The 20,078-nt window shown below is 58.3% G+C and overlaps 1 protein-coding gene across 6 annotated transcripts; it reads left to right on the top strand.

Moving 5' to 3' along the window:
- Positions 1 to 674: 674 nt before the first annotated feature.
- On the top strand, positions 675 to 18,487 carry Fcho1 (FCH and mu domain containing endocytic adaptor 1). Of its 6 annotated transcripts, none has more exons than XM_013125286.3 (28): positions 675 to 721; positions 4,843 to 4,883; positions 5,391 to 5,465; positions 8,154 to 8,245; positions 9,216 to 9,290; positions 9,438 to 9,579; positions 9,777 to 9,929; positions 10,099 to 10,203; positions 11,560 to 11,658; positions 11,735 to 11,831; positions 12,418 to 12,462; positions 12,562 to 12,634; positions 13,072 to 13,096; positions 13,290 to 13,347; positions 13,758 to 13,936; positions 14,020 to 14,044; positions 14,319 to 14,370; positions 14,725 to 14,819; positions 14,984 to 15,226; positions 15,843 to 15,952; positions 16,044 to 16,131; positions 16,228 to 16,336; positions 16,805 to 16,960; positions 17,145 to 17,277; positions 17,440 to 17,639; positions 17,819 to 17,874; positions 18,050 to 18,214; positions 18,290 to 18,487. In XM_013125286.3, the coding sequence occupies exons 3-28, from the start codon at positions 5,439 to 5,441 to the stop codon at positions 18,310 to 18,312; spliced, it is 2,625 nt and encodes an 874-aa protein (XP_012980740.1). In that variant the 5' UTR covers positions 675 to 721; positions 4,843 to 4,883; positions 5,391 to 5,438; the 3' UTR covers positions 18,313 to 18,487. The 6 variants fall into 6 exon arrangements, with proteins under 6 accessions (XP_012980740.1, XP_005086225.1, XP_040598050.1 ...); XM_005086168.4 differs by having other exon boundaries at positions 704 to 721; positions 5,395 to 5,465; XM_040742116.1 differs by lacking the exon at positions 675 to 721 and adding an exon at positions 816 to 846.
- Positions 18,488 to 20,078: the final 1,591 nt, after the last annotated feature.

Genomic DNA, 20,078 nt, shown 5'->3' on the forward strand with positions numbered 1-20,078 from the left:
GACTCTGATGTGCACAAGCACACGCACACACGCACGCGCACACGCACGCGCACACACACGCACGTACACGCACGCACACGCTCGCGCACACACATGCACGCGCACACACTCACATGCACACGCGCGCCCGCATTTAAAATATCTAAAGCCTGTGTTACCATTCTCAACCCCCAGAACCTGAAGGTGATTCGAGGACTGAATATCACACAGGCTCCTGGGCAGAAAAAGGACACTTGGAATATGTAGCTCTTGTGCAATTCTGGATTCTGTCACCAGAACAGCCTGAATAATAAGGAATGATGCGTAGTATGAATGGATGGGCTAGAGTTGCTGTGTGACCTCCAAAGCAATTCCAAGCCCTCTCCAGTGTCTTTGTAAAATGAGGCTCAATATTAAATATCACCTCACTCACAGCCTTGGAGAGGTTCTCCAATGAGCCATGCACACTGTAGGTACTCAATAAATGCTACTCCTTCCTTCCCTCCCTCCCTCCCGCGGGACGCGCAGGTGCAGGGAGCAAGGAGCTTCTCCTGTCACTTTAAACTATGCAAATAGTCTGCGGGTGAGTGGCGCGGCTCAGCCAACCAGTGCAAGACTTGGGAAGCTCCGTGAGGCGGAGCTCCTCGAGACCACACCCCGTGGGCGGGGCCAGCGGCGCGCTCTGCAGCGCGCGGTGAGGGCGGGGCGCGGGTCCAGAGCGCGCAGGTGGCGGCAGCGCGGGGTGAGTGTCCCCGGGCGCGGGGCGCGGGACGCGGGGCGAGTGTCCCCGTCGCGGGGCGCGGGACGCGGGGCGAGTGTTCCCGGGCGTGGGGCGAGTGTTCCCGGGCGTGGGGCGAGGAGTACGGGGTGAGTGTCCCCGAGAGCGGGGCGCGGGCGGGCGGGCGCAGCCTTCATCCTGAGCCGGCCAGAGCGCAGGTGCTGCCTGCAAAAGGCGGGGTGCCGCTCCCCTCAATCCGGGTCTGGGAAGCGGGGACCACGAGGACCCCCAAATTCCTCCCCAGATCTTCAGCCCCCAGGACCTAGGGTGGAGGCCGCCTCCGTCGCTGCCCGTGTGGTCCCTGTCCTCGCCTGACAGCCCGGGTCACCTCCCTCCCATTTCACCGGCCCAGGGCTTGGCAGGCAAGTGGGGGTTCTACAGGGCGAGTGCAGTGGAGCCGCGGGGCAACTGGGGTCCCCTCCCTAGCGAGCGCGGCCTGGAGAGGCCTGCAGCCCGCACCGGGGACTCCCGCGCTCTGTGAGGGGGGCGGCCTGCATCTGCTCCCAGGGACAGAGTTAGTCGCGGGTCACCAAGGATGGGATGCGGAAGAGGTCAGGGGTGGCAGCCCCTCCACTGGACCGCAGCTTCGCGGATCCTGCTTCATGGTGACCTTGGGCAGGTGACAGTACCTCCCTGACCCCCGTCTCCTCTTTGGAATGTTGAGGTTGCAGAGGTCAGACTGTCTGTCTCAGAATCCCAACATGCACGCCCCATTTTCGACAGATGGGGAACCAGTCTTTGGCCAAAGGTTAGGGGAGACTCAGTTTTCGGCCCTTTAAAATGGGTTGAGCCTGGCAGGGTTATTCCTGTCCGTGGGAGGCTGAGCCTGCAGGAAGGTGTGCACCTTGTGGCCAGCCTGGGCTACATAGCCAGACTCTGCCTCATAAGAAAGCATGAACAAAACCAAACCGTGACATTGATTGATGGATACAGTCTGGCCTTCCCGGAGGAACCTAGGACCAGGAGAGGACAGTTCCCACGTGCCCATTAGGCGGGATCCGCCTGCTATGGAGACCTGGCCTGTGTCACCCCGTCCCACCGGTGTGGCTGCCCGGGTCACACCCTGACCCACATACCATCTCCTATGCCAGGGCCCAGCCGGTTCCTGGGCGGAGTCCCAGGTGGGAGATCAGGCGCTTGGCCCCTCCCGCTTTCGGGACGGTGGGTGACTCCTAGGCAGCTATGCTCAGACTGGCTGAGCCTTCTGTGAAATGGGCCGAAACCCGTGGGAAGATCAGAGGTGACAGTAGGAGGGAGGCGTACTGTAAACACCTGCTCCTCATGATATTAATTATGATATTGCGCTCATTAAAAGGAGTCACGGCCAACGAGAAAATGGGATGTCTTGGAAGGGTGTGACCAGAGTCACCAGCACTCATGGACTGGGGTACACAGTGGTGCTCAATGCATGTGCTTCTAATGAAGTGACACAGCGATGGCTGTCACAGGGGCCTCAGTTTCCTCGCATGGAGCACGGGCTGAAGTCTGGGGGCAGCATGAGCTTCTGTTTGAGGGCCAGGCGCTGGTGGCACACGCCTTTAATCCCAGCACTTGGAGGCAGAGGCCGGTGGATCTCTGTGAGTTTGAGGCCAGCCTGGGCTACAGAGCAAGTTTCTGTTTGATGGGGTCACAAGGTTCAGAGAAGGCATCGTGAAGGTCGCACAGCATGGGGTCAAGGGCTGTGGGTGCAGCCAGCCCACACCTGACATCCAAAATCCCACCACCTAGATGTGTTTGTCCTCGGTGCCCAAGCTGCTGTTCCCACACCCAGGTCCCAGGTGTTGGGGAGTTGGTGTGTGGGGTGTGCGGTGGGGGAGTGGAATGCTGTGTGATGTTGAGCAAGTGTCTGTCGGTCTCTGGGCCTCATGGTGTTACAGTGTCCAGGAAGCCCTGGTTACATTAGGAAAACTGTCTTAGGTCCACAGTATTTTTAGGGGTCTCCATGGTGTTTTAACTTCTTTTCAAATCATATTAGTAAAAACAAAACAAACCCCCCCAAGAACATGGGGATGAGGGACACTGTCGTATTCAATATCGACATTTCAAAGTCAGACTTGGTGGTACACCCTGTCACCCCAGCACCCGGAAGTGGGGGTGGGAGGGTCAGGACTTTGAGGTCATCATCTGTTACATCTAATTAAGGCTGGCCTGGGCTACGTGAGACCTTGTCTAAAACAAGCTTTAATCTGTTGGCCCTGAAGAATGTTTAGGTTTCCCTCTCTGAGGGGAGGCTTCACACATCTTCAAGTCTGTTTCCCTCTTGGCTGTTTTGGCCCAGTGTGGGCCAAAGTAGAGGCTCCGGGTGGTCTTTTTATTCTAGTCAGCGTGAGTCTGTAATGGTCACGTTGTTCCCACCTGCTCCCTCAGCCCCCGCCCTGCGTGCGGCCCTGTGGCTGTGGGGAGGTCCCAGGGGTGCTGGGCGGGGAGGTGACGGTTGGGTGGCAAGCAGGGCGGGCCAGGCTTCCTGTCCTCCTCCAGGCATGGGCCTCCACTCAGAGCTGGCGGAAGTGTCAGGGGCCCATGGCCTCCCAGTGTTTACCCCGGCCCCCTAGGGGCTCTCAGCCCTGCTCGGTGCCCACCGGTGAGTCTGACCCCAGCATACATCTTTGTCACCTCAGAACTGAAAGGAGTCCCACAGCTGTGGGCTCAGGTCTGGGGCCAGCGATGGCTGTCACTTCCTGGGCCAGGTGGCAGCATCAGGGCCCATTCTCGGCACCATCTCCCGCTGCCCCGGTCAGTCCCGACCAGAGTGCAGGTTGTGGACCATCTAGGGCCACTGGGTGGGGTTCTGGGCAGCCAGATGGGCATTCTCGGCCGTGAGACAGCATTTAACACGGGTGGGTGGCTGGTGGGGTGGCTGGATGTGTGGGGTTGGGGACAGTGGCTTTGTATGCGGTGGAAGAGGGATGGGGGACTCTCGTGACACTGAATGACTTCCGGAACAGCACCCATTCCCCAAGAGCCTCTTCAACCTGGCAGAAGCTTATCTTTCCTGTTGCAGACGGCTGCCACTTCCCCAGAGTGGCTCCCAGGGTTGAGCATGTGAGAGCCTGGCCACAGGGGGATGGATTTTACTTTACATAAGATGAAGTTGCCAGCCGGGCATGGGTGGCGCACGCCTTTAATCCCAGCACTCGGGAGGGAGAGGCAGGTGGATCTCTGTGAGTTCGAGACCAACCTGGACTACCAAGCAAGTTCCAGGACAGTCTCCAAAGCCACAGAGAAACCCTGCCTCGAAAAACCAAAAAAAAAAAAAAAAAAAAAAGATGAAGTTGCCACGCTGGTGCAGGGGGGTTGAGTCCCCTGTCCCTCAGCACATTCTAAGGGATTCAGATAGGCCAGCTGCGTCCCAGCCAGGCACCAGGATACAGCAGGAAGGTGGTATGGTAGCTCCAGCCTGTCACCACAGTACTTGGGAGCTGAGGCAGGAGGATGGACATGAGTTAGAGGTCAGCCTGGGATGCAGAGTGAGACCTTGCTTCAAAAATCAAATGAAACAAAGAAAAGCCACATTGTGGATATTTGGGGATTTCCTCCTGGAGTGCCAGTGTGTCACCACAGAGAAGCTTCTAGAATCATTGCCTAACCCAAGGGTGGGAGGGCAGACATTTGAAAATGAAATCATTATTCCCCGGTGAACTCCTGTGCCTGCTCCCGGGCCTCAGCGGCCATGCCCTCCCCTTGGTCCTGGCTTCCTCTTTATATCTGGGACACACAGCCTCTCAGGCCAAGGGGACCTGCAGGTGCAGAGACACGCAGCTTGAGTCCCGAATTCTAGAGGCTGAGGCAGGAGGACCCAGAGTTCCAGGCCAACTTTCCGTGCTAGGTAAACTGAGGCTCAGAGCTAAGTAGGTCCTCCCAGTGGGGCCAGGATAGTCTGGGCCTGTGGTCAGCCGTGCTCATCCAGTCTGTCACGGGGCCTCCTGGGCTCCAGCTGTCGCCGGCAGCCCGATAGCTCATGAACTATGGATGAGGACACCAGCTCCGATGTCGGCCGAGCCTTGGTATGCTGAGGATTCTGCACACCCCTCCGCACCACATGGCCCCACCCTATGCAAAGTGACCTGGGTTTTCTGTCTCTACAGATGGAGAAACTGAGGGACAGGGCCAAGTGACTCAGAGCCAGGTGAACAGTGGCTTCCAAGGGTGGTTGGGACCCATGGAGCCCCTGACAGAGGGAGGGACTGTCCGTGACACTTCAAGGGACCCTGTACATCATGCCCAGACTTCTGCCACAGAAACCACAGACACAAAATCCACTGTCCCTTCCTGCCATTTGACCTTGGCAAGTTGCTTCCCCTCTTGGGAAGTGACTCAGTTTCTCTACATCTAAAATGGCCTAGAGCCATTCTGTCTAGAATTCAGTTCATCCAATACTACTGTGGACTTAGCCCATAAACTCCTATCCATGCTTAAAAACCCCTTGCACCATGGCCCCCTCCACCCTAGCTTCCGTCCTCCAGGCCATGCTTAGCCCCATGAGACTGAGGCGTATGTGCCCATTACCTAGGGCCCCAGGGCCAAGGCTACGGCATCTCTCAGGCCTGGCTCCTGGCCTTGGCTTCACTTCCTTAGTCCTCCACAGGAGGAGGGGGGTGGAGCTTCCCTGTCCAAGGTCAACCTCTCTTTTCAGACAGATCCTGGACAGAGGCCAGCAGGGGTCTCCTCAGAGGCCACCAGGATGTCATATTTTGGGGAACATTTTTGGGTAAGATGCTGTTTCTTCTGTTTCTTTTTATTCTTCTCTGTTCTTATTTTGGTGGGGACTCACAACGGGTTGTAGAGACTTTTATGGTCAAGGGGGAACTGGGCAGATAGAAAGTAGAATTTAAAACATGGAGACGTGGTTGCCTTGACTCAGGGCAATCAGGCACGAACAATCAGGTCCAGAGTAGCATGTGTGGTCTGAGAATTGCTCGGCAGGAGAGCACCAAGCTGGGTGCATGTGTACAACCTGGGATTCCGGACCTGGGGAGGCTGAGGCAGGAGAGTGGCAGTCCCTAGCCAGCCTGGGCTCTACAGGAACGTTTCCACGGATGACATGTTAGAGTAGCACGGCCTTGCACCTGAACTCCACTCATCTGGGCAAGCCAAGCAGGGAAATTCCATTCGTTTTCATTTTGGGAAATGTGTTTGTTGGGGGAGATTGCCCCCCCCACCTCTTGTCCTTCTTGGCCATCTAGGCCAGCTGCACACCGGGTCTGGGGAAGAGAGGCTCTCACATCTGAGGGAGGGAGCTGCGACTCTTGGGGACACAGAGCCAGCCAGACCCTGTGGCTCAGCGTGGCTCAGGGCCCCCACGGCCCAGTTTGCTGGAGCTCTGAAGGCTGGGTCTCCACGATGTGCAAAAGCTATCACAACCACAGGAAACACCCCGAGTCCACCTCAAGGACCGGGGTCTCCTCCCGGTTGGTTGGGCCAGGAAACTGGGGAGCCACTGAGGATGCAGGAGCAGCCCCGGGGTGGGAGCCTGGAGTCTGGGGGCATCAGACTGAAAGGCCCCTTCCTCCCCAGTAGGCCCACAGCTTGCAAAGTGGTGCCTGGTTACTAAGCAACTGGTTGCCCCTAGCAACAAGCCCCACTCCCTCCCCTACTCCCTCCCCAGCTGGGGCGTCTCTTGCTTCTGCTGTCTTAAAGGGTCCCCATTGTCCCTCACCGCCTGCGGGGCTCAGATTCTCCCATGGCCTTTGGATGGCTGTGTGACCCCTGGGAGGTCTTGTTCTGTGGGCTGTCATCAGAAGCCCTGCCCTGGAGTGGCAGCCCAGGAGACACCCACATTTGGGAGCGGTGACAGTGGCTCCTACGTGGATTGTCAGTGTTTTATATTCCAAGAGGTGTGAAACCGGGGGAGAAGTCAATGAGTACGGAGAGAATAGAAGCCACCCCAACTTCCCTCCCACGCACACCCCAAGATAGTGCAGCTGCAAGGGCTCACACCTTCAAGTCAGGGTCTCCCTGGGAGGGACTGGCTAGCCAGCCTCAGTTTCTCCAGGAGGTACAGGAAATGGATGAGAGTTCTCTCTTCTGGGACATGGATCTGTGACCGAGATATCAGGGCTCATTTTCTGTTAATTCCCTGCTGAGGATGGAGCCCAGGGCCTCAAATGTGATAGGCAGAACCTCTGAGTCCCGCCCCCAGCCCCTCATGGGGATCCTAGCAGGGGCTGCACCCCCGAGTTACACCCCCAGCCCCTCATGGGGATCCTAGACAGGGCTGCACCCCTGAGTCACACCCCCAGCCCCTCATGGGGATCCTAGACAGGGCTGCACCCCTGAGTCACACCCCCAGCCCCTCATGGGGATCCTAGCAGGGGCTGTACCCCTGAGCCACACCCCAAACTTGGTTTTAGGGGTACCCCAGTTCCTTTGAGGCAAGTCTGGGTCAGAAGCCTAGAGAGCACTGGGGAGCCATGCAGATGTGTGAGCACTAGAGGGTATCAAACGGTGTTAAAAGTGTCCTTTGGCCGTTACCCAGAGGTTCTGATCAGGGACACGGGCCCTGGACATCTCTCCTCAGACCCTCGGCTGTCTGCCCACTTCCAGAAGGCAGACAGTGCGGAGGGCCTGCCAGGCCGGGAACTGGGCCAGCGGTTGGCTCTGTGTTAGCCCCAGATAATGGCCCGGGCGGCTGTGCCTGGTGCAGCCTCACCCAAGGATCCCCAGCAGTGGCAGGTGGGCTCAGTGGGGGCTGCGTGTGGAGCCCTCATTATCACCCAGAAGGCCTTTGTGTCTTGAGAGAACCACACACTTCTCACCCCTGAAGATACTGTGTGGCAGTTGCTACCATCGCTACCGTTTTTCATGAGAGAACTAGGGCTTGGGGGTGCAGCCACTACCCCCAAATAGCCCGGTGCACCTCAGTTGGAAGAGACAATACGTACTCCCGGTGGGGCAGAGGGCATGACCGTGACCCTTGAGGAAGCGAGGGCTCCAAGAAGAGTCATGGACTGGTCCGTGTGGGGCTGGAGGGGCCAGGAGGACGTTTGGGGCGCTGCCTGCTGATGACAGCAGGGAGCTGTTGATAACAATGGGTCTAGGATGGGGGATGGTTACTGTGGCGGAACGTTCAGACGTGACGCTGACCTGGGTCTGTCCCCACTCTTGGCTTTGGTTGGAAAAGCGCTTGCATTGCAGGCGTCAGGACGGGCTGCAGCGGCTGTGTAAACAGCTCGTGTGGCAGGACACGTCCATAACCTGAGGCTGAGGCAGCAGGAGACCGTGTAGCCTTAGAAGCGTAGTGGAAGTCCCAGGCTTCCCTCTGGCTAACGGGAGAGCGCGGCCTGCGATCCAGGCCGTCTCACCCGGCCTCTGGCTCCTTGGGCTCCAGGGCGGTCTCTGTTGATAGGCAGCCTGACGCAGTCCTTTGCTCCTACATCTCCTCACTCATCCCTTACAGGGTGACAAAAACCATGGCTTTGAGGTGCTCTACCATTGTGTGAAGCAGGGTCCTGTGGCCACCAAGGAGCTGGCTGACTTCATTAGGGAAAGGTGAGGTGCGGGGCACGCCCACCCTTTGGACACGCCCACCCTTTGGACACGCCTATCAGGGACAGCTCACGGGACACGCCTACCCAGGCTTCGGCTTGTCACATCCACCCTGAGATTTAAGGAAGGATCAAAAGTGCAGATCTCCTGGAATCCGGGAACAAATGACCTAAGCACCCCAAGTTCTCCAACCCCATGGGTCCATTTCTGCCTCAAAACACCCTTTGTTTATTTTTACCTTACTTTCTATTTTGATCTTATCTGTGTGGGGGGCGGTGCTCATGCCATGACGTCCATGTGTAGGGCCGAGGACACCTTAGTTGAGTTGGTTCTCTTCTCCCACCATGTGGGCTTTGGAGATTGAACTCAGGTCATCGGGCTCGGATGCCAGCGCCTTACCCACTGAGTCATCTCACTGGCTTGCATGCAACCTTCAAACCGTATCCCAGGGAACTGATGCCTCCTTACTGAAAATGAGATCATGTACTCACAGGAAGGAGTTAAACCCTGAGGGCTAGCATCAGAAGTGGACACAGCTTGATGGTGTACACTCCTGATCCCAGCACTGGCGAAAGCTGAGGCAGAAGAATTACCACGAGTTTGAGGCCCGCCTAGGCCACATATCTAGACCATTTTTCAAAAATGTCTAAAATTAAAAAGATTAAAAGGGAGCCAGGCGTTGGTGGCACACATCTTTAATCCCAGCACTCGGGAGGCAGAGACAGGCAGATCTCTGTGAATTCGAGGTCAGCCTGGTCTACAGAGGGAGTTCCAGGACAGCCTCCAAAACAATACAGAGAAATGCTGTCTCGAAAAAAAAAAACCAAAAGAAAAAATTAAAAGGGAAAATAAAAGTATCCAATTCATTTTCAAGCTGTTTTCAGAGCAAGGTGTAGAGATGGGGAAACTGAGGCAGAGAAAGGCCTGTTTCAGTGTACCTGGTCTGCCTGTCTTTGCCCCTTCTCTGATCCAGGGCCAGCATCGAAGAGACATACTCCAAGGCCATGGCCAAGCTGTCCAAGATGGCCAGCAATGGGACTCCCATGGGGTGAGTGCAGTTGGATGGGGGACCCTAGTGACCTCGGGCACCCGGGACCTGGTGGACACTTCTGCCAAGTTCCATATGAGCAAGGACAGCTGTGCTATGTGAGGGGCTCCAGCGGTGTCCGATGCACTGGGCTCTGCCTGTCCCCAGGACCTTTGCCCCGCTCTGGGAGGTCTTCCGTGTGTCCTCGGACAAGCTGGCACTGTGCCACCTGGAGCTGACACGAAAGCTTCACGACCTCCTCAAGGACGTGCTGCGCTACGGCGAGGAGCAGCTCAAGGCCCACAAGAAGGTAGCGGGCTGCCCCTGCAGGCAGGCAGGGGTGCTGGGGCACCCAGGACCCCAGATGAGCCTGCACACCCACATGCAGATTAGAGTGGATGAAACTAGGAGCGCCTACCTTCAGGCCCACGCCCAGCCCCTCACTGGGGGTTCCAGGCTGTCACTCTACCCTAACCATGCCTCCTCACTGCTTTTCCCTACCCGCAGTGCAAGGAGGAAGTTCTGGGCACTGTGGATGCGGTGCAGGTGTTGGCCAGCGTGGGTCAGCTTCTGCCAAAATCTCGAGAGAATTACCTGAGCCGCTGCATGGACCTGGAGCGGCTGCGCAGAGAGAACACCAGTCAGAAGGAGATGGACAAGGTTTGTTGGCCTCCTGACCTGAGAGAGGCAGCATGCCATACAGTGCTGGGCACCACACTGTGCGGCCACCTCCCCCTCCCCTGCTTTTCAGAAGGTGGCTTGGCAGGATGGTAAAGCCTCCTGATTGTCCCCATGGTGACTAACATGGTCCCCTGTCTATGATTCCCAGGCAGAAACCAAAAGCAAGAAGGCAGCTGATAGCCTGCGGCGCTCGGTGGATAAGTACAACTCTGCCAGGGCCGACTTTGAGACCAAGATGCTCGACTCCGCCCTGGTGAGAACCTCACACTGTGGTGGCGGGTCCCCACACTCCCTGGGGGGGGGTGCCCTGTCCTCAGCCACAGTCTCCCAGCTCCAGGGACCCGAGGCAGGAGGATCAGGAATTCAAGATCATTGTAGGCTACATATCAAATTTAAGGCCAGCATTGTTGTTCTGAGAAAAAGTAGGAATCTTCAATTAGACAGATCTGCTTATGGGTTTGTAGTTGGAACTGACGCTAAAACATCCTTAGAATACATAGGCTGGTTTAATTTAGCAGTTTTCTCTGCAGTCCCATGTCTGTAAGCAGCATTTGCCCTCCGCTCATCAGCATTCAGAAAATTCAAAGTCAGAAAGACGCCATCCGTGACCAGACACCTGTGTATTTCCCATCTTTACGTGGCTTATTCTTTTCATGTGACTCTCTCCAAAGACTTTGTTGTTATTATTATTAGGATTTTTTTGTTTTTTGTTTTTCGAGACAGGGTTTCTCTGTGGATTCGGAGGCTGTCCTGGAACTCGCTCTGTAGACCAGGCTGGCCTCGAACTCACAGAGATCCGCCTGCCTCTGTCTCCCGAGTGCTGGGATTAAAGGCGTGCACCACCAATGCCCGGCAGGCTTCATTATTTTTAACTATTTTTTTTATGACTGTCTCTACCCATTTTCTTTTCTTTCTTCAGTTCTAAGCAGATTTCCAAACATTCTGTACCTGTTCAGAGGTATCATTCGGTCTGGGCCTGGCTTTTTGTGTGACTCTCGGGCCGCATGAGCCAAGCCTTAACCAGCCAGGCTACTGGCAGCTGTCTCCTCGCCGCTACGGTAGTCCAGCAGGCTGGTTCTGGGCAGAAGCTGCCGTTTACTGCCCTTGAGAGCTGAGCCTCGTACCTGAGGGCACAGGCTGAGTAGTTTTACTCATCTGGGCAGTCGGTGGGCCCCGCTGCGGCAGGTGTTTCTACCTAGTGTCCTGCCAGCTAGCTTGTTTGGTGGGTTCGGGGGAGTCAGGCGTTCCAATGGCGTCGTTGGGATGTGGTCTGTGTGGCTGGTCGCTGGTTTCTAGGGACCTCATTCTTGCTGGGGTGTTTGTGTGTGTGCAAAGAGTAGCTATGCCTCTAATCTAACAGGCCATTTTCTTTTTGAGATAGGTCTCACTATGTACACTAGGTTGGTTTCAAACTCAAAGAGATCCTCCTGCCTCTGCAGTACTGGGATCAGAGGCCAGCACATGGGGAGCCGGAGGGTGCAGGGAGCAGTGTCCTTTGAAATAGCAGCAAAAATTCAAAGGCAGAATCTCATTGGTGCTTCCCTAAGCCAGTGGGAGATCTGGACTGATCTGATTGGTCAGCCTGGGTCACATGCCCCGCCCATCTCAGCGCTTTCAGGCCATGGAGGAGTCGCACCTGCAGCACATGAAGGCCTTGCTGGGCTCCTACGCTCACTCAGTGGAGGACACACATGTACAGATCGGGCAGGTGAGGATGGGCCCTGCCCTCCCGTCCGGCCCCACGGAGGCCACGCCCCCTCATGCCCTCTCCGCCACTCACCCAGGTGCATGAGGAGTTTAAGCAGAACGTGGAAAATGTGACGGTGGACATGCTCCTGAGGAAGTTTGCAGAGACCAAGGGCACCGGTTGCGAGAAGCCCGGTGAGTGACAGCCGCCCCCGCCCCGCCCCGCCCTCGGTTTCTTCTCGGGGAAGGTGGAGTGGTGGCCGCTCCCTGTCCCCCGCCCAGGTAGGGACATCTGATGGCTGGTCTCATATAGTCCAGTCTAGATCCGAATCCCTAGAGGATCATGAAAGTTCGGCTCGGAAGCTCGGCTGTTTCTCACCGAGTCTCAGAGCCCACCTTGTTTGGTGTCAGACTGGGTTTGGGTCCTTTTCTTGTTGCTTGCTGTGTGGCCTTAGTCACATGTCTTGACTTCTCTGAGCTTGCTTCCTCATTGATAACGTGGAGATCGCCATCCCCTAATTGTGGGCCCACTTTGTCCAAAGACCCAGGTGACCAGGAAAGCTGTCCTCCATGCTGTCTCTATGTTCAGTCAGAGGCCTCCGTGCCTGGCCTCCGCTCACGCCCTCCGGCTCCTGCCGTGGATTTCTGCCCCTGGCGGGCCTGCTCCTGCCCCTGGCGGGCCTGCTCCTGCCCCTGGCGGGCCTGCTTCTGCCCCTGGCGGGCCTGCTCCTGCCCCTGGCGGGCCTGCTTCTGCCCTAACGCTTCCTTTTCTTCTGTCCAGGGCCTGTGGACTTTGATGCCTACAGTGCAGCCGCCCTGCAGGAAGGCAAGTACGTCTGGGCCTGGATGCCCAGGTTAGGCCAGGGGATCTGCACAGAAAGGGGGAGAACCTTCTAGAGGTTAGCTGCCCTCCTTCTGTCAACAGCAATGAAACGTCTCCGAGGAGCCAAGGCCTTTCGCCTTCCAGGACTGAGCCGGCGGGAGCCCCGCACATCTGTGTGAGGAAGTGCCCCACCCTGGCTTAGGCTACCCCAAGTCCCGACCCTTGTCCCAGCCAGCACAGAGCCCCCCCCCGTGGCACTTTCCCTATCTCTGACTGTCCAGGATCACTTCCGCCTGAACTAGCCCAGAAGATCTCTGTCCCATGCTACCCCAAGAGAGTCACTCCCCTAAACTAGACTAGAATTACTCCTTTCTCCCGGGCTGGGCCAGAAGCTGCTTGGCCCATCGTAGCCTAGGTTGGCCATGATCCCTCCCTTTGCCAAGGCTAGCTCATCTGTCGTACTGTTTGAGGTGTGTCTCACTCAGCTGCCTCTAGAAGCCCCCCACATTTTCAAACAAGCCCTAAGGTCCCAACCTATGGACTAGCTTTGGGCAATATGGGGGCATCCTTTCTGGGGGCTCCAGACACTCACCCCTGTTCCTCTGTCCCTAGGGACTTCCTGGAGTCTGACTCAGGGGTGAGTCCTGTGCAGGAGGGGCAGTGGGTGGGCGGGGCTTGATCCCCGGAAGAGGGGCCCAGGGTGGGGCTCGGAATGAGATCTCCCCTCTGTGGTCCCCATGTGCGGGACTAGAAGCTCTCAGTTTCCCTTGGATTTGCCCACATCCCTGGAGTTTATTCTGGTGGGGTCATTAGAGGGACCTGACCCCCAGGTGCCTCCTGAGGTGGATGAAGAAGGGTTCACTGTGCGTCCTGACGTGCCGCATAATAATATCCTTTCTTTGTGACTCCCTGTCCCCTGGGAGAGTCCTACTGTGCACCAAGGAGGGCCAGGAGCAGGCCTTGTCCTGTGCCCTTCCGAGAGCCAGGCGGTGGTGGCCCACCTCCTTCATCCAGAGGGAGGCAGAGTCAGGCGGGTCTTGGAAGCTGAGCTCAGCCTGTGAGCTCCTGGCTGACCAGGGCTACGTAGAGAGATCCGGTCTAAAATAAAGATGGACAGAGACAGATGGACTTTTATGGTGGGATATCCAGGAAGGCTTCCTGGAGGAAGAGCACCAGTATGGCTGAATAGAAACTCCCCAGGTAGCTTCCTGAGAATGAGGGGTGGAAACTGACTGTACAGGGCCTCCGTGTCCGGGCGTGTGATCGCATTCGAGACTGACTCCTTGACAGAGGCCCACGCACGGCCGCGCCCCCACGAGTCTCCTCTAGTGACTCTGATTTTGACGATGAAGAGCCTAGAAAGTTCTACGTTCACATCAAGCCTGCCCCCACACGCACTGTGACCTGCAGCTCTGAGGCTGCAGCTGCCCAGCTCAGAGCCACAGCAGGCAGCCTCATCCTCCCGCCAGGCCCAGGGGTGAGCTGGGTGACTGGGACCGGGAGGGGCACAGGGCCAGGCGTCTGCAAGAGCCTGAGCTTGATTTTTCCCTTTTTCCGCAGGGCACCATGAAACGGCACTCGTCGAGTGAGTAGCCTGGTCTGTGAGGGTTAGAAGGTGCCTTGGAGGGGAAATGGGTTGGCTGGCTGGGGATTGGCTGTCTGGGAACTGGGATTGGCTGGCTGGAGCTGGGATTGGCTGGAAACTGGGATTGGCTGGCTGGGAACTGGGGTTGGCTGGCTGGAAACTGGGATTGGCTGGCTGTCCCCTCTACCGCTCTGCCTGTCACCTTGGGCCTCTGGCTGACAAATGCCAGCCACAGTCCTGGTGGGACAGAAGCTCACGATTCTGTCTGTCCTAGGGGACACTTCTGGGAAGCCACAGAGACCTCGGTCTGCCCCACGGACTGGCAGGTGGGTCCTGCGGGATGTAACTGAGATGGGCTCCAGGTCCCTGCCCCGGGCTGACTAAAGACATTATGAGGCTGTTGGACACTTATGAGGCGCCTGCTGTGTACTTGTGCTCGGCTGGGCCTCAGAGGCCTGTGGACAAGGTTGTCCTCACAGATGCCCTAGTGACTTTAATTGTGGATGAAGCTGGCGCGTCGCTAGAGCTCAGGAGCCTGGGCAGAGTGAGACCCTGCCTCACCAAGCAACACGGTCAAAGCTCTTGAAAACATGGTCTCAGCGTGGCGGCACAGGGGACGGGGTGGCTTGTGGGAAAGCCTCAGGTGCCGTGTGAGGCTCTGACTCCTGTCCCGTCCCCAGCTGTGCTGAGAAGCCCCTGGCCTCGGAGGAGCTGCTGTCCAAGAGCCTCTTTGGGCCACCGCTGGAGTCCGCCTTTGACCACGAGGACTTCACGGGTAGAGGGGGTGTGCAGCAGGGAGAGCTGGACAGTGGGTGGGGCCTTGGTTGGAGGGGCATGGGTGTGGGAGTGGCCTGACGGAGGGTCTACTAATATGGTAGGTGATAGCTGGGTGTGGGCGTGGACCGTGCTGACCACGCCCCTGGCCTTTCTCCCTCCTAGGCTCCAGCAGCCTGGGTTTCACATCCAGCCCATCCCCCTTTTCTTCTTCGTCCCCGGAGAATGTGGAGGACTCGGGCCTGGACTCTCCATCGCACGCTGCCCCCGGCCCGTCCCCTGAGTCCTGGGTCCCCCGGCCAGGCACTCCGCAGAGTCCACCCACCTGTAGGGCACAGCACCCCGAGGCCAGGGGCCCAATGCCCCGTGGGCCCTCGCCAGGCCCCTGGGGGCCAGAGGCAGGCGCAGGTGAGCCTAGCGGGTGTCCCTGGCAGGCTGGGCGACAGGTGAAGGCCTTCCTAGGTAGGACCATCTGATGGTCAAGCAGAGGCCCTGGGGCAGGAGGGCGCAGGTGTTGAGTTGGCCAGGGTGGCACCGGAGTCCCCTCCGCGCCGGGAGTCTGGGAGTGAGCTGCAGGAGTCCGGGCGCCGAGGAGGATGCATGGGCCTAAGACAGCTATGGACTCCGAGTTTGAAGGAAGCCTGGCTGAGCCCTGTGGCCGAGGCTGAATGGAGATGTCATCGAATGGGCATACAGCCCGCCCGGGCTGCCGGGAAGGCACCTGGCCTGGAGCCTCAGTAGCTGGAGAGTGGACAGGAGAGAGCGGTCAGGCTCTCAGAGCCACCTGAGGCCCCAGTCAGACTGACGGGCAGTTAGCTGGCGTCATGGGAGAGAATCTGCCTTTTCGGCAGAGCCACGAGGAGTGAAGACAGTGGCCAAGGCCAGGGTGTGGCTCAGTCACCTCCCAAGTCACCAGGGCCTCCTCCACACCCTTTCATACCACCTTCTACCTGGGGCGTTACCCAGAAGCCCTCGGCCCCTTGTTTCTTCTTGGGGGCTAATATCCTCCCACCCCTCACTCTAGACTCCACGATGCCTGCCGACTCCACCACCAGGGAGGGCCTGGCTGCGCCACCCAGGAGACCTCGGTCCAGGAAAGTGTCCTGCCCGCTCACCAGGAGCAACGGTGACCTGGTGGGTGACGTAGTGCGCGGTGGCGAGGCGGCTGCTGTCGGGAAGGGGTAGCTCTGGGCGGCTCACAGCCCGGTTCTCTCGTGCCCTGCAGTGCCGGTCCCTCAGCCCCTCCCCACTGGGATTGTCTGCCCCCAGCATCGCCTCGGATCGGCCCAGCTTCTCCACCCAAGTGGGACACGGTTTGTGGACGGCTCCCCTGGGAGCCTTGCATCTCTGTCTGGGATGGTAGCTAAGTGGGGAAGGCCCGCCCTGCTCCTGACCGCACCCTCCCACAGGCGTCTCCCGTGGCCCCAGCCCTGTGGTCCTAGGATCCCAGGACACCCTGCCTGTGGCCACAGCCTTCACTGAGTACGTCCACGCCTACTTCCGTGGCCACAGCCCCAGGTAGGTGGTCGCAGGGACGATGTCAGCCTGAAGGCTTTTGACTGAGGCTAGGGAACCCTGAGGCTCCTCTAAGGAGGCCGTGGGTATTGAACGGAAGGAAATTGGGGTAGGGGCGTGTCTGTGGTGAACCCTGGAGCTGGCATGTCATCCCTGGGGCTGGCAAAAGGAGACCTCAAAGCGGAGGCGATTGTTAGACCCTAAACCCAAGCTTGGGGTGCTCAAACACCAGTTATTGTGGGTCGAGATTCCTGGTAGTTCAGGGGGTTAAGGACCTCGGGACAATACCTGTCTTAGCCCAGGCTGAGTGGGGTGGCGGGGTTCACCCCGTCGGGCAGGGATGAAGGAGGAAAGTCGGGGAGAGGGTGCTGGGGACAGTTGGAGCCTCTCAGGGACTGTGGGTGCCAGTGGAGCCAGGAGGATAGGAAATGCGGAGTCCTGGTCCCACACCCGGTGTCCCCTGCCTCCCAGCTGCCTGGCTCGAGTCACCGGGGAGTTGACCATGACCTTCCCGGCGGGCATTGTGCGAGTGTTCAGCGGGACCCCACCCCCACCGGTCCTCAGCTTCCGGCTGGTGCACGCGGCCCCAGTAGAACACTTTCAGCCAAACGCCGACTTGATCTTCAGGTGCCTGGCCTGGGCGGTGGGAAGAGGGTCCCAGAGGCCTGCGGGGCCGAGGGCTGCTCCCGCCTGCTGCCGTGTGCTGTGAGGAGGCTTTCCCTCTCTGGCCCTACCTCTCCCAGCCCCGGCAGCTCAGGCTGAGGGGCTGGCGACGCCTGCGGGGTGAGGATGCTCTGTCCCATCTCTGCAGTGATCCCTCCCAGAGTGACCCGGAGACCAAAGACTTCTGGCTGAACATGCCGGCGCTGACAGAAGCCCTGCAGCACCAGGCGGAGCAGAACCCCACGGCCTCCTACTACAACCTGGTGCTGCTGCGCTACCAGGTGGGGTGCTGGGGGCGGGCGAATTAGAGGGTGGTGCCTGGCCTCTGCACTCTCCTGCCCTCTGCTGGCCGCCCGGAGTACTGCGCGCGGGTCCTAGTGGTCCAGGCTCGGTAGAGTGGCGTGGCTGTGACGCCCAGCAAGCTCTGTCTTCTCGTTCCTAAGTTCTCCCGCCCTGGGCCCGAGTCAGTGCCCCTGCAAATGAGCGCTCACTGGCAGTGCGGGCCCACGCTCACGCGGGTCACCGTGGAGTACAGTTACCGTGCAGGCGCCACCGCAGTGTCCACACCGCTCACTAATGTCCAAATCCTGCTGCCCGTGGGGGAACCGGTGACCAGCGTGCGGCTGCAGCCCGCAGCCAGCTGGTGAGCCACCCAGTGCCGCTGCCAACGCACAGGCCAACATGCAAGGGCTTTCCGGGCTTTGGGGCAGTTGCGCCACACCGCAGCCCCGCACGGGTGGGGACACGAGGCTCCGCCGGACAGGGGGTTTGCAGGACCCGCACAGGTGACTTGGCTGCTGACCCGTGTTCCTTTGCCACCAGGAACGCGGAGGAGAAGAAGTTCACGTGGAAGCTTCCAGATGTGTGTGAGGCAGGGGGTGAGTCACGGCTGTAATGCGGGTTGCTGCATGGGAGAAATCGTGGGTGGGCTGCGCTTGTGAAAGCTGGGGATACTCTGGCGAGTGGGACCTGAAGAATCCCAGAGTAGGTTTCTCAGGGGACAGACAGGCCTGTGCAAGGGCAGGAGCAAGTCCCTGACCCCAGGCTCCACAGGCTCGGGCCGCCTGTCCGCCAGCTGGCAGCCGCAGACCGGGCCCAGCACTCCCAGCCCCGTGGCCGCACAGTTCACCAGCGAGGGCGCCACGCTGTCCGGCCTGGACCTGGAGCTCCTGGGCAGCGGCTACCGCATGTCCCTGGTGAAGCGCAGATTCGCCACAGGTAAGTGCAGGGCGGGGCTGGGCTGGGGCCCGTGCGGGAGGAGCCCACGAGGTCCTGCTCTGTCTGTCCCTGCAGGGATGTACCTCGCCAGCTGCTGAGGTGCGGAGCTCCCAGCCCTGCTGCCCACTGGCGGCTTCCCCGGCTCCCAGGCTGGACTCGGCGGACAGGAGCCTCCATCCAGGCCTGGCTGAGCCAAGACTCCTCCCTCCTCCCCCCAAGCAGGCCCGGTCCTTTTAGTATTCTTTAAATAAACACTTTTCTAACAAATAAAAAGCAATCCACATTCCCACTCTGTCTTCCAGACCAGGAACGTGTGTGTGTGTGTGTGTGTGTGCGTGCTGGTACCCAGAATGCATTTCATCTCCAGGGCTACCTGCTCTGCCCTCTGACCCTCTGACTCAGTTTGGCTGAAGGGAGGCAGAAGTAGGTGAACTCCTGATCTCGTAGGGCAGCGTTCTCAACCTTCCTGATGCTGCGACCCTTTAATACAATTCATGTTGTGGGGACCACCTACCATAAAAGTTTTGTTTTGTTTTTTTTTTTTGGTTTTTCGAGACAGGGTTTCTCTGTGGCTTTGGAGGCTGTCCTGGAACTAGCTCTTGTAGACCAGGCTGGCCTCGAACTCACAAAGATCCGCCTATCTCTGCCTCCCGAGTGCTGGGATTAAAGGCATGCGCCACCAACGCCCAGCCATAAAAGTGTTTTTGTTGTTACTTCATAACTATAATCTTGCTGCTGTCATGAATCTTAATGTAAATATTTGATATGTGACCCCTGTGACAGGGTCATTCAACTCCCCAAAGAAGTTTTGGCCCACAAGTTGAGAACCACTGCTCTAGAGGGTTCTGAGGTATACATAGGAGTTTGCAAACATGAGGACACACACCCCAGGGAGATGCTGGCTTGGTGAGGAATTCATCAATGAATTCAGGCTGACACAGGGTTGGAAATGGGCTCGAGAGAAGGCTCAGCACCTAAAAGAAGGACTAGGTTGTGTTCCCAAGACCCCTGCGCCCTATTCTGGTCTCCGAGGGCACTGCGCTCATGTGGATGGAGGCACACAGATGCATGAATAAAAAATAGAATTAATCTTAGCAAACAAAATAGCTCTTGGAAGCCCTAGAGCCAGAAGGACTTTGACTCCAGCCTTGGGTTCCTTGTCGGCAACCGGCTAGCCAGGGTCTGTGGGGAGGCTGTGCGCACAGCACACACATATGCACAAGAGGAGATGATGGATCCAAGTCGGCAGTGACTCCAGCTTCCTAGGACGGAGGAGGTCCATCTTGAGTCTCAAAGGACATGTGCAGACCTCAATCAACCTTGTGGCTCTGAAGATCCCTGTGCAGAACCTAGAAGCTGGGGGTAAAGTGACAGCCTAGAATCCCCCAGTGAGGCACTGGGGGCGTGGCTCAGGGGTGAAGTGACAGCCTAGAATCCTCCAGTGAGGCACTGGGGGCGTGGCTCAGGGGTGAAGTGACAGCCTAGAATGCCCCAGTGAGGGGCTGGGGCGTGGCTCGGGGGTGGAGCCCCTGCGTAGTGTTATAATCAAGAAAAAGGAAGGCTTTGATTTGAAAACCTCTGGTTCTCTGACCTTCCCATCATGTTCTGCTGAGAGGACTCTGGGTTTCCGCGGTCTCGTAAATTATTGCTCGTACCTCAGAATCCCGGTTGTTGAGCACATCCCCCACCTCTGGAAAGAGGGACTGCAGCAGGCTTGGCCACCCTCCCTTCTCACGTGCGCATGCAGATTGGCGGCTGGTCCCTGTTCCAGCCGCTGCAGGTGCTACGTGGCAGGTTACTGTCGGCATGGCCACAGCCACCACCCCAGTTCATGGTTTATCTGCCCTTGTCTCCCTGCCCATCT

The sequence above is a fragment of the Mesocricetus auratus genome, unplaced genomic scaffold, assembly GCF_017639785.1.
Source record: "Mesocricetus auratus isolate SY011 unplaced genomic scaffold, BCM_Maur_2.0 Super-Scaffold_6731, whole genome shotgun sequence".
In the NCBI taxonomy this organism is placed as follows: Eukaryota; Metazoa; Chordata; class Mammalia; order Rodentia; family Cricetidae; genus Mesocricetus; species Mesocricetus auratus.

Bases quoted from the DNA above. Each gene is read 5' to 3' on its own strand.
- Fcho1 (XM_021223092.2), top strand. From the start codon at position 3,278: ATGGCCTCCCAGTGTTTACCCCGGCCCCCTAGGGGCTCTCAGCCCTGC. The intron at 13,097-13,289 runs GTGAGTCCTGTG...CCTGACCCCCAG, and splicing joins TCCTGGAGTCTGACTCAGGG to GTGCCTCCTGAGGTGGATGA. The intron at 16,961-17,144 runs GTGCCTGGCCTG...CCATCTCTGCAG, and splicing joins AACGCCGACTTGATCTTCAG to TGATCCCTCCCAGAGTGACC.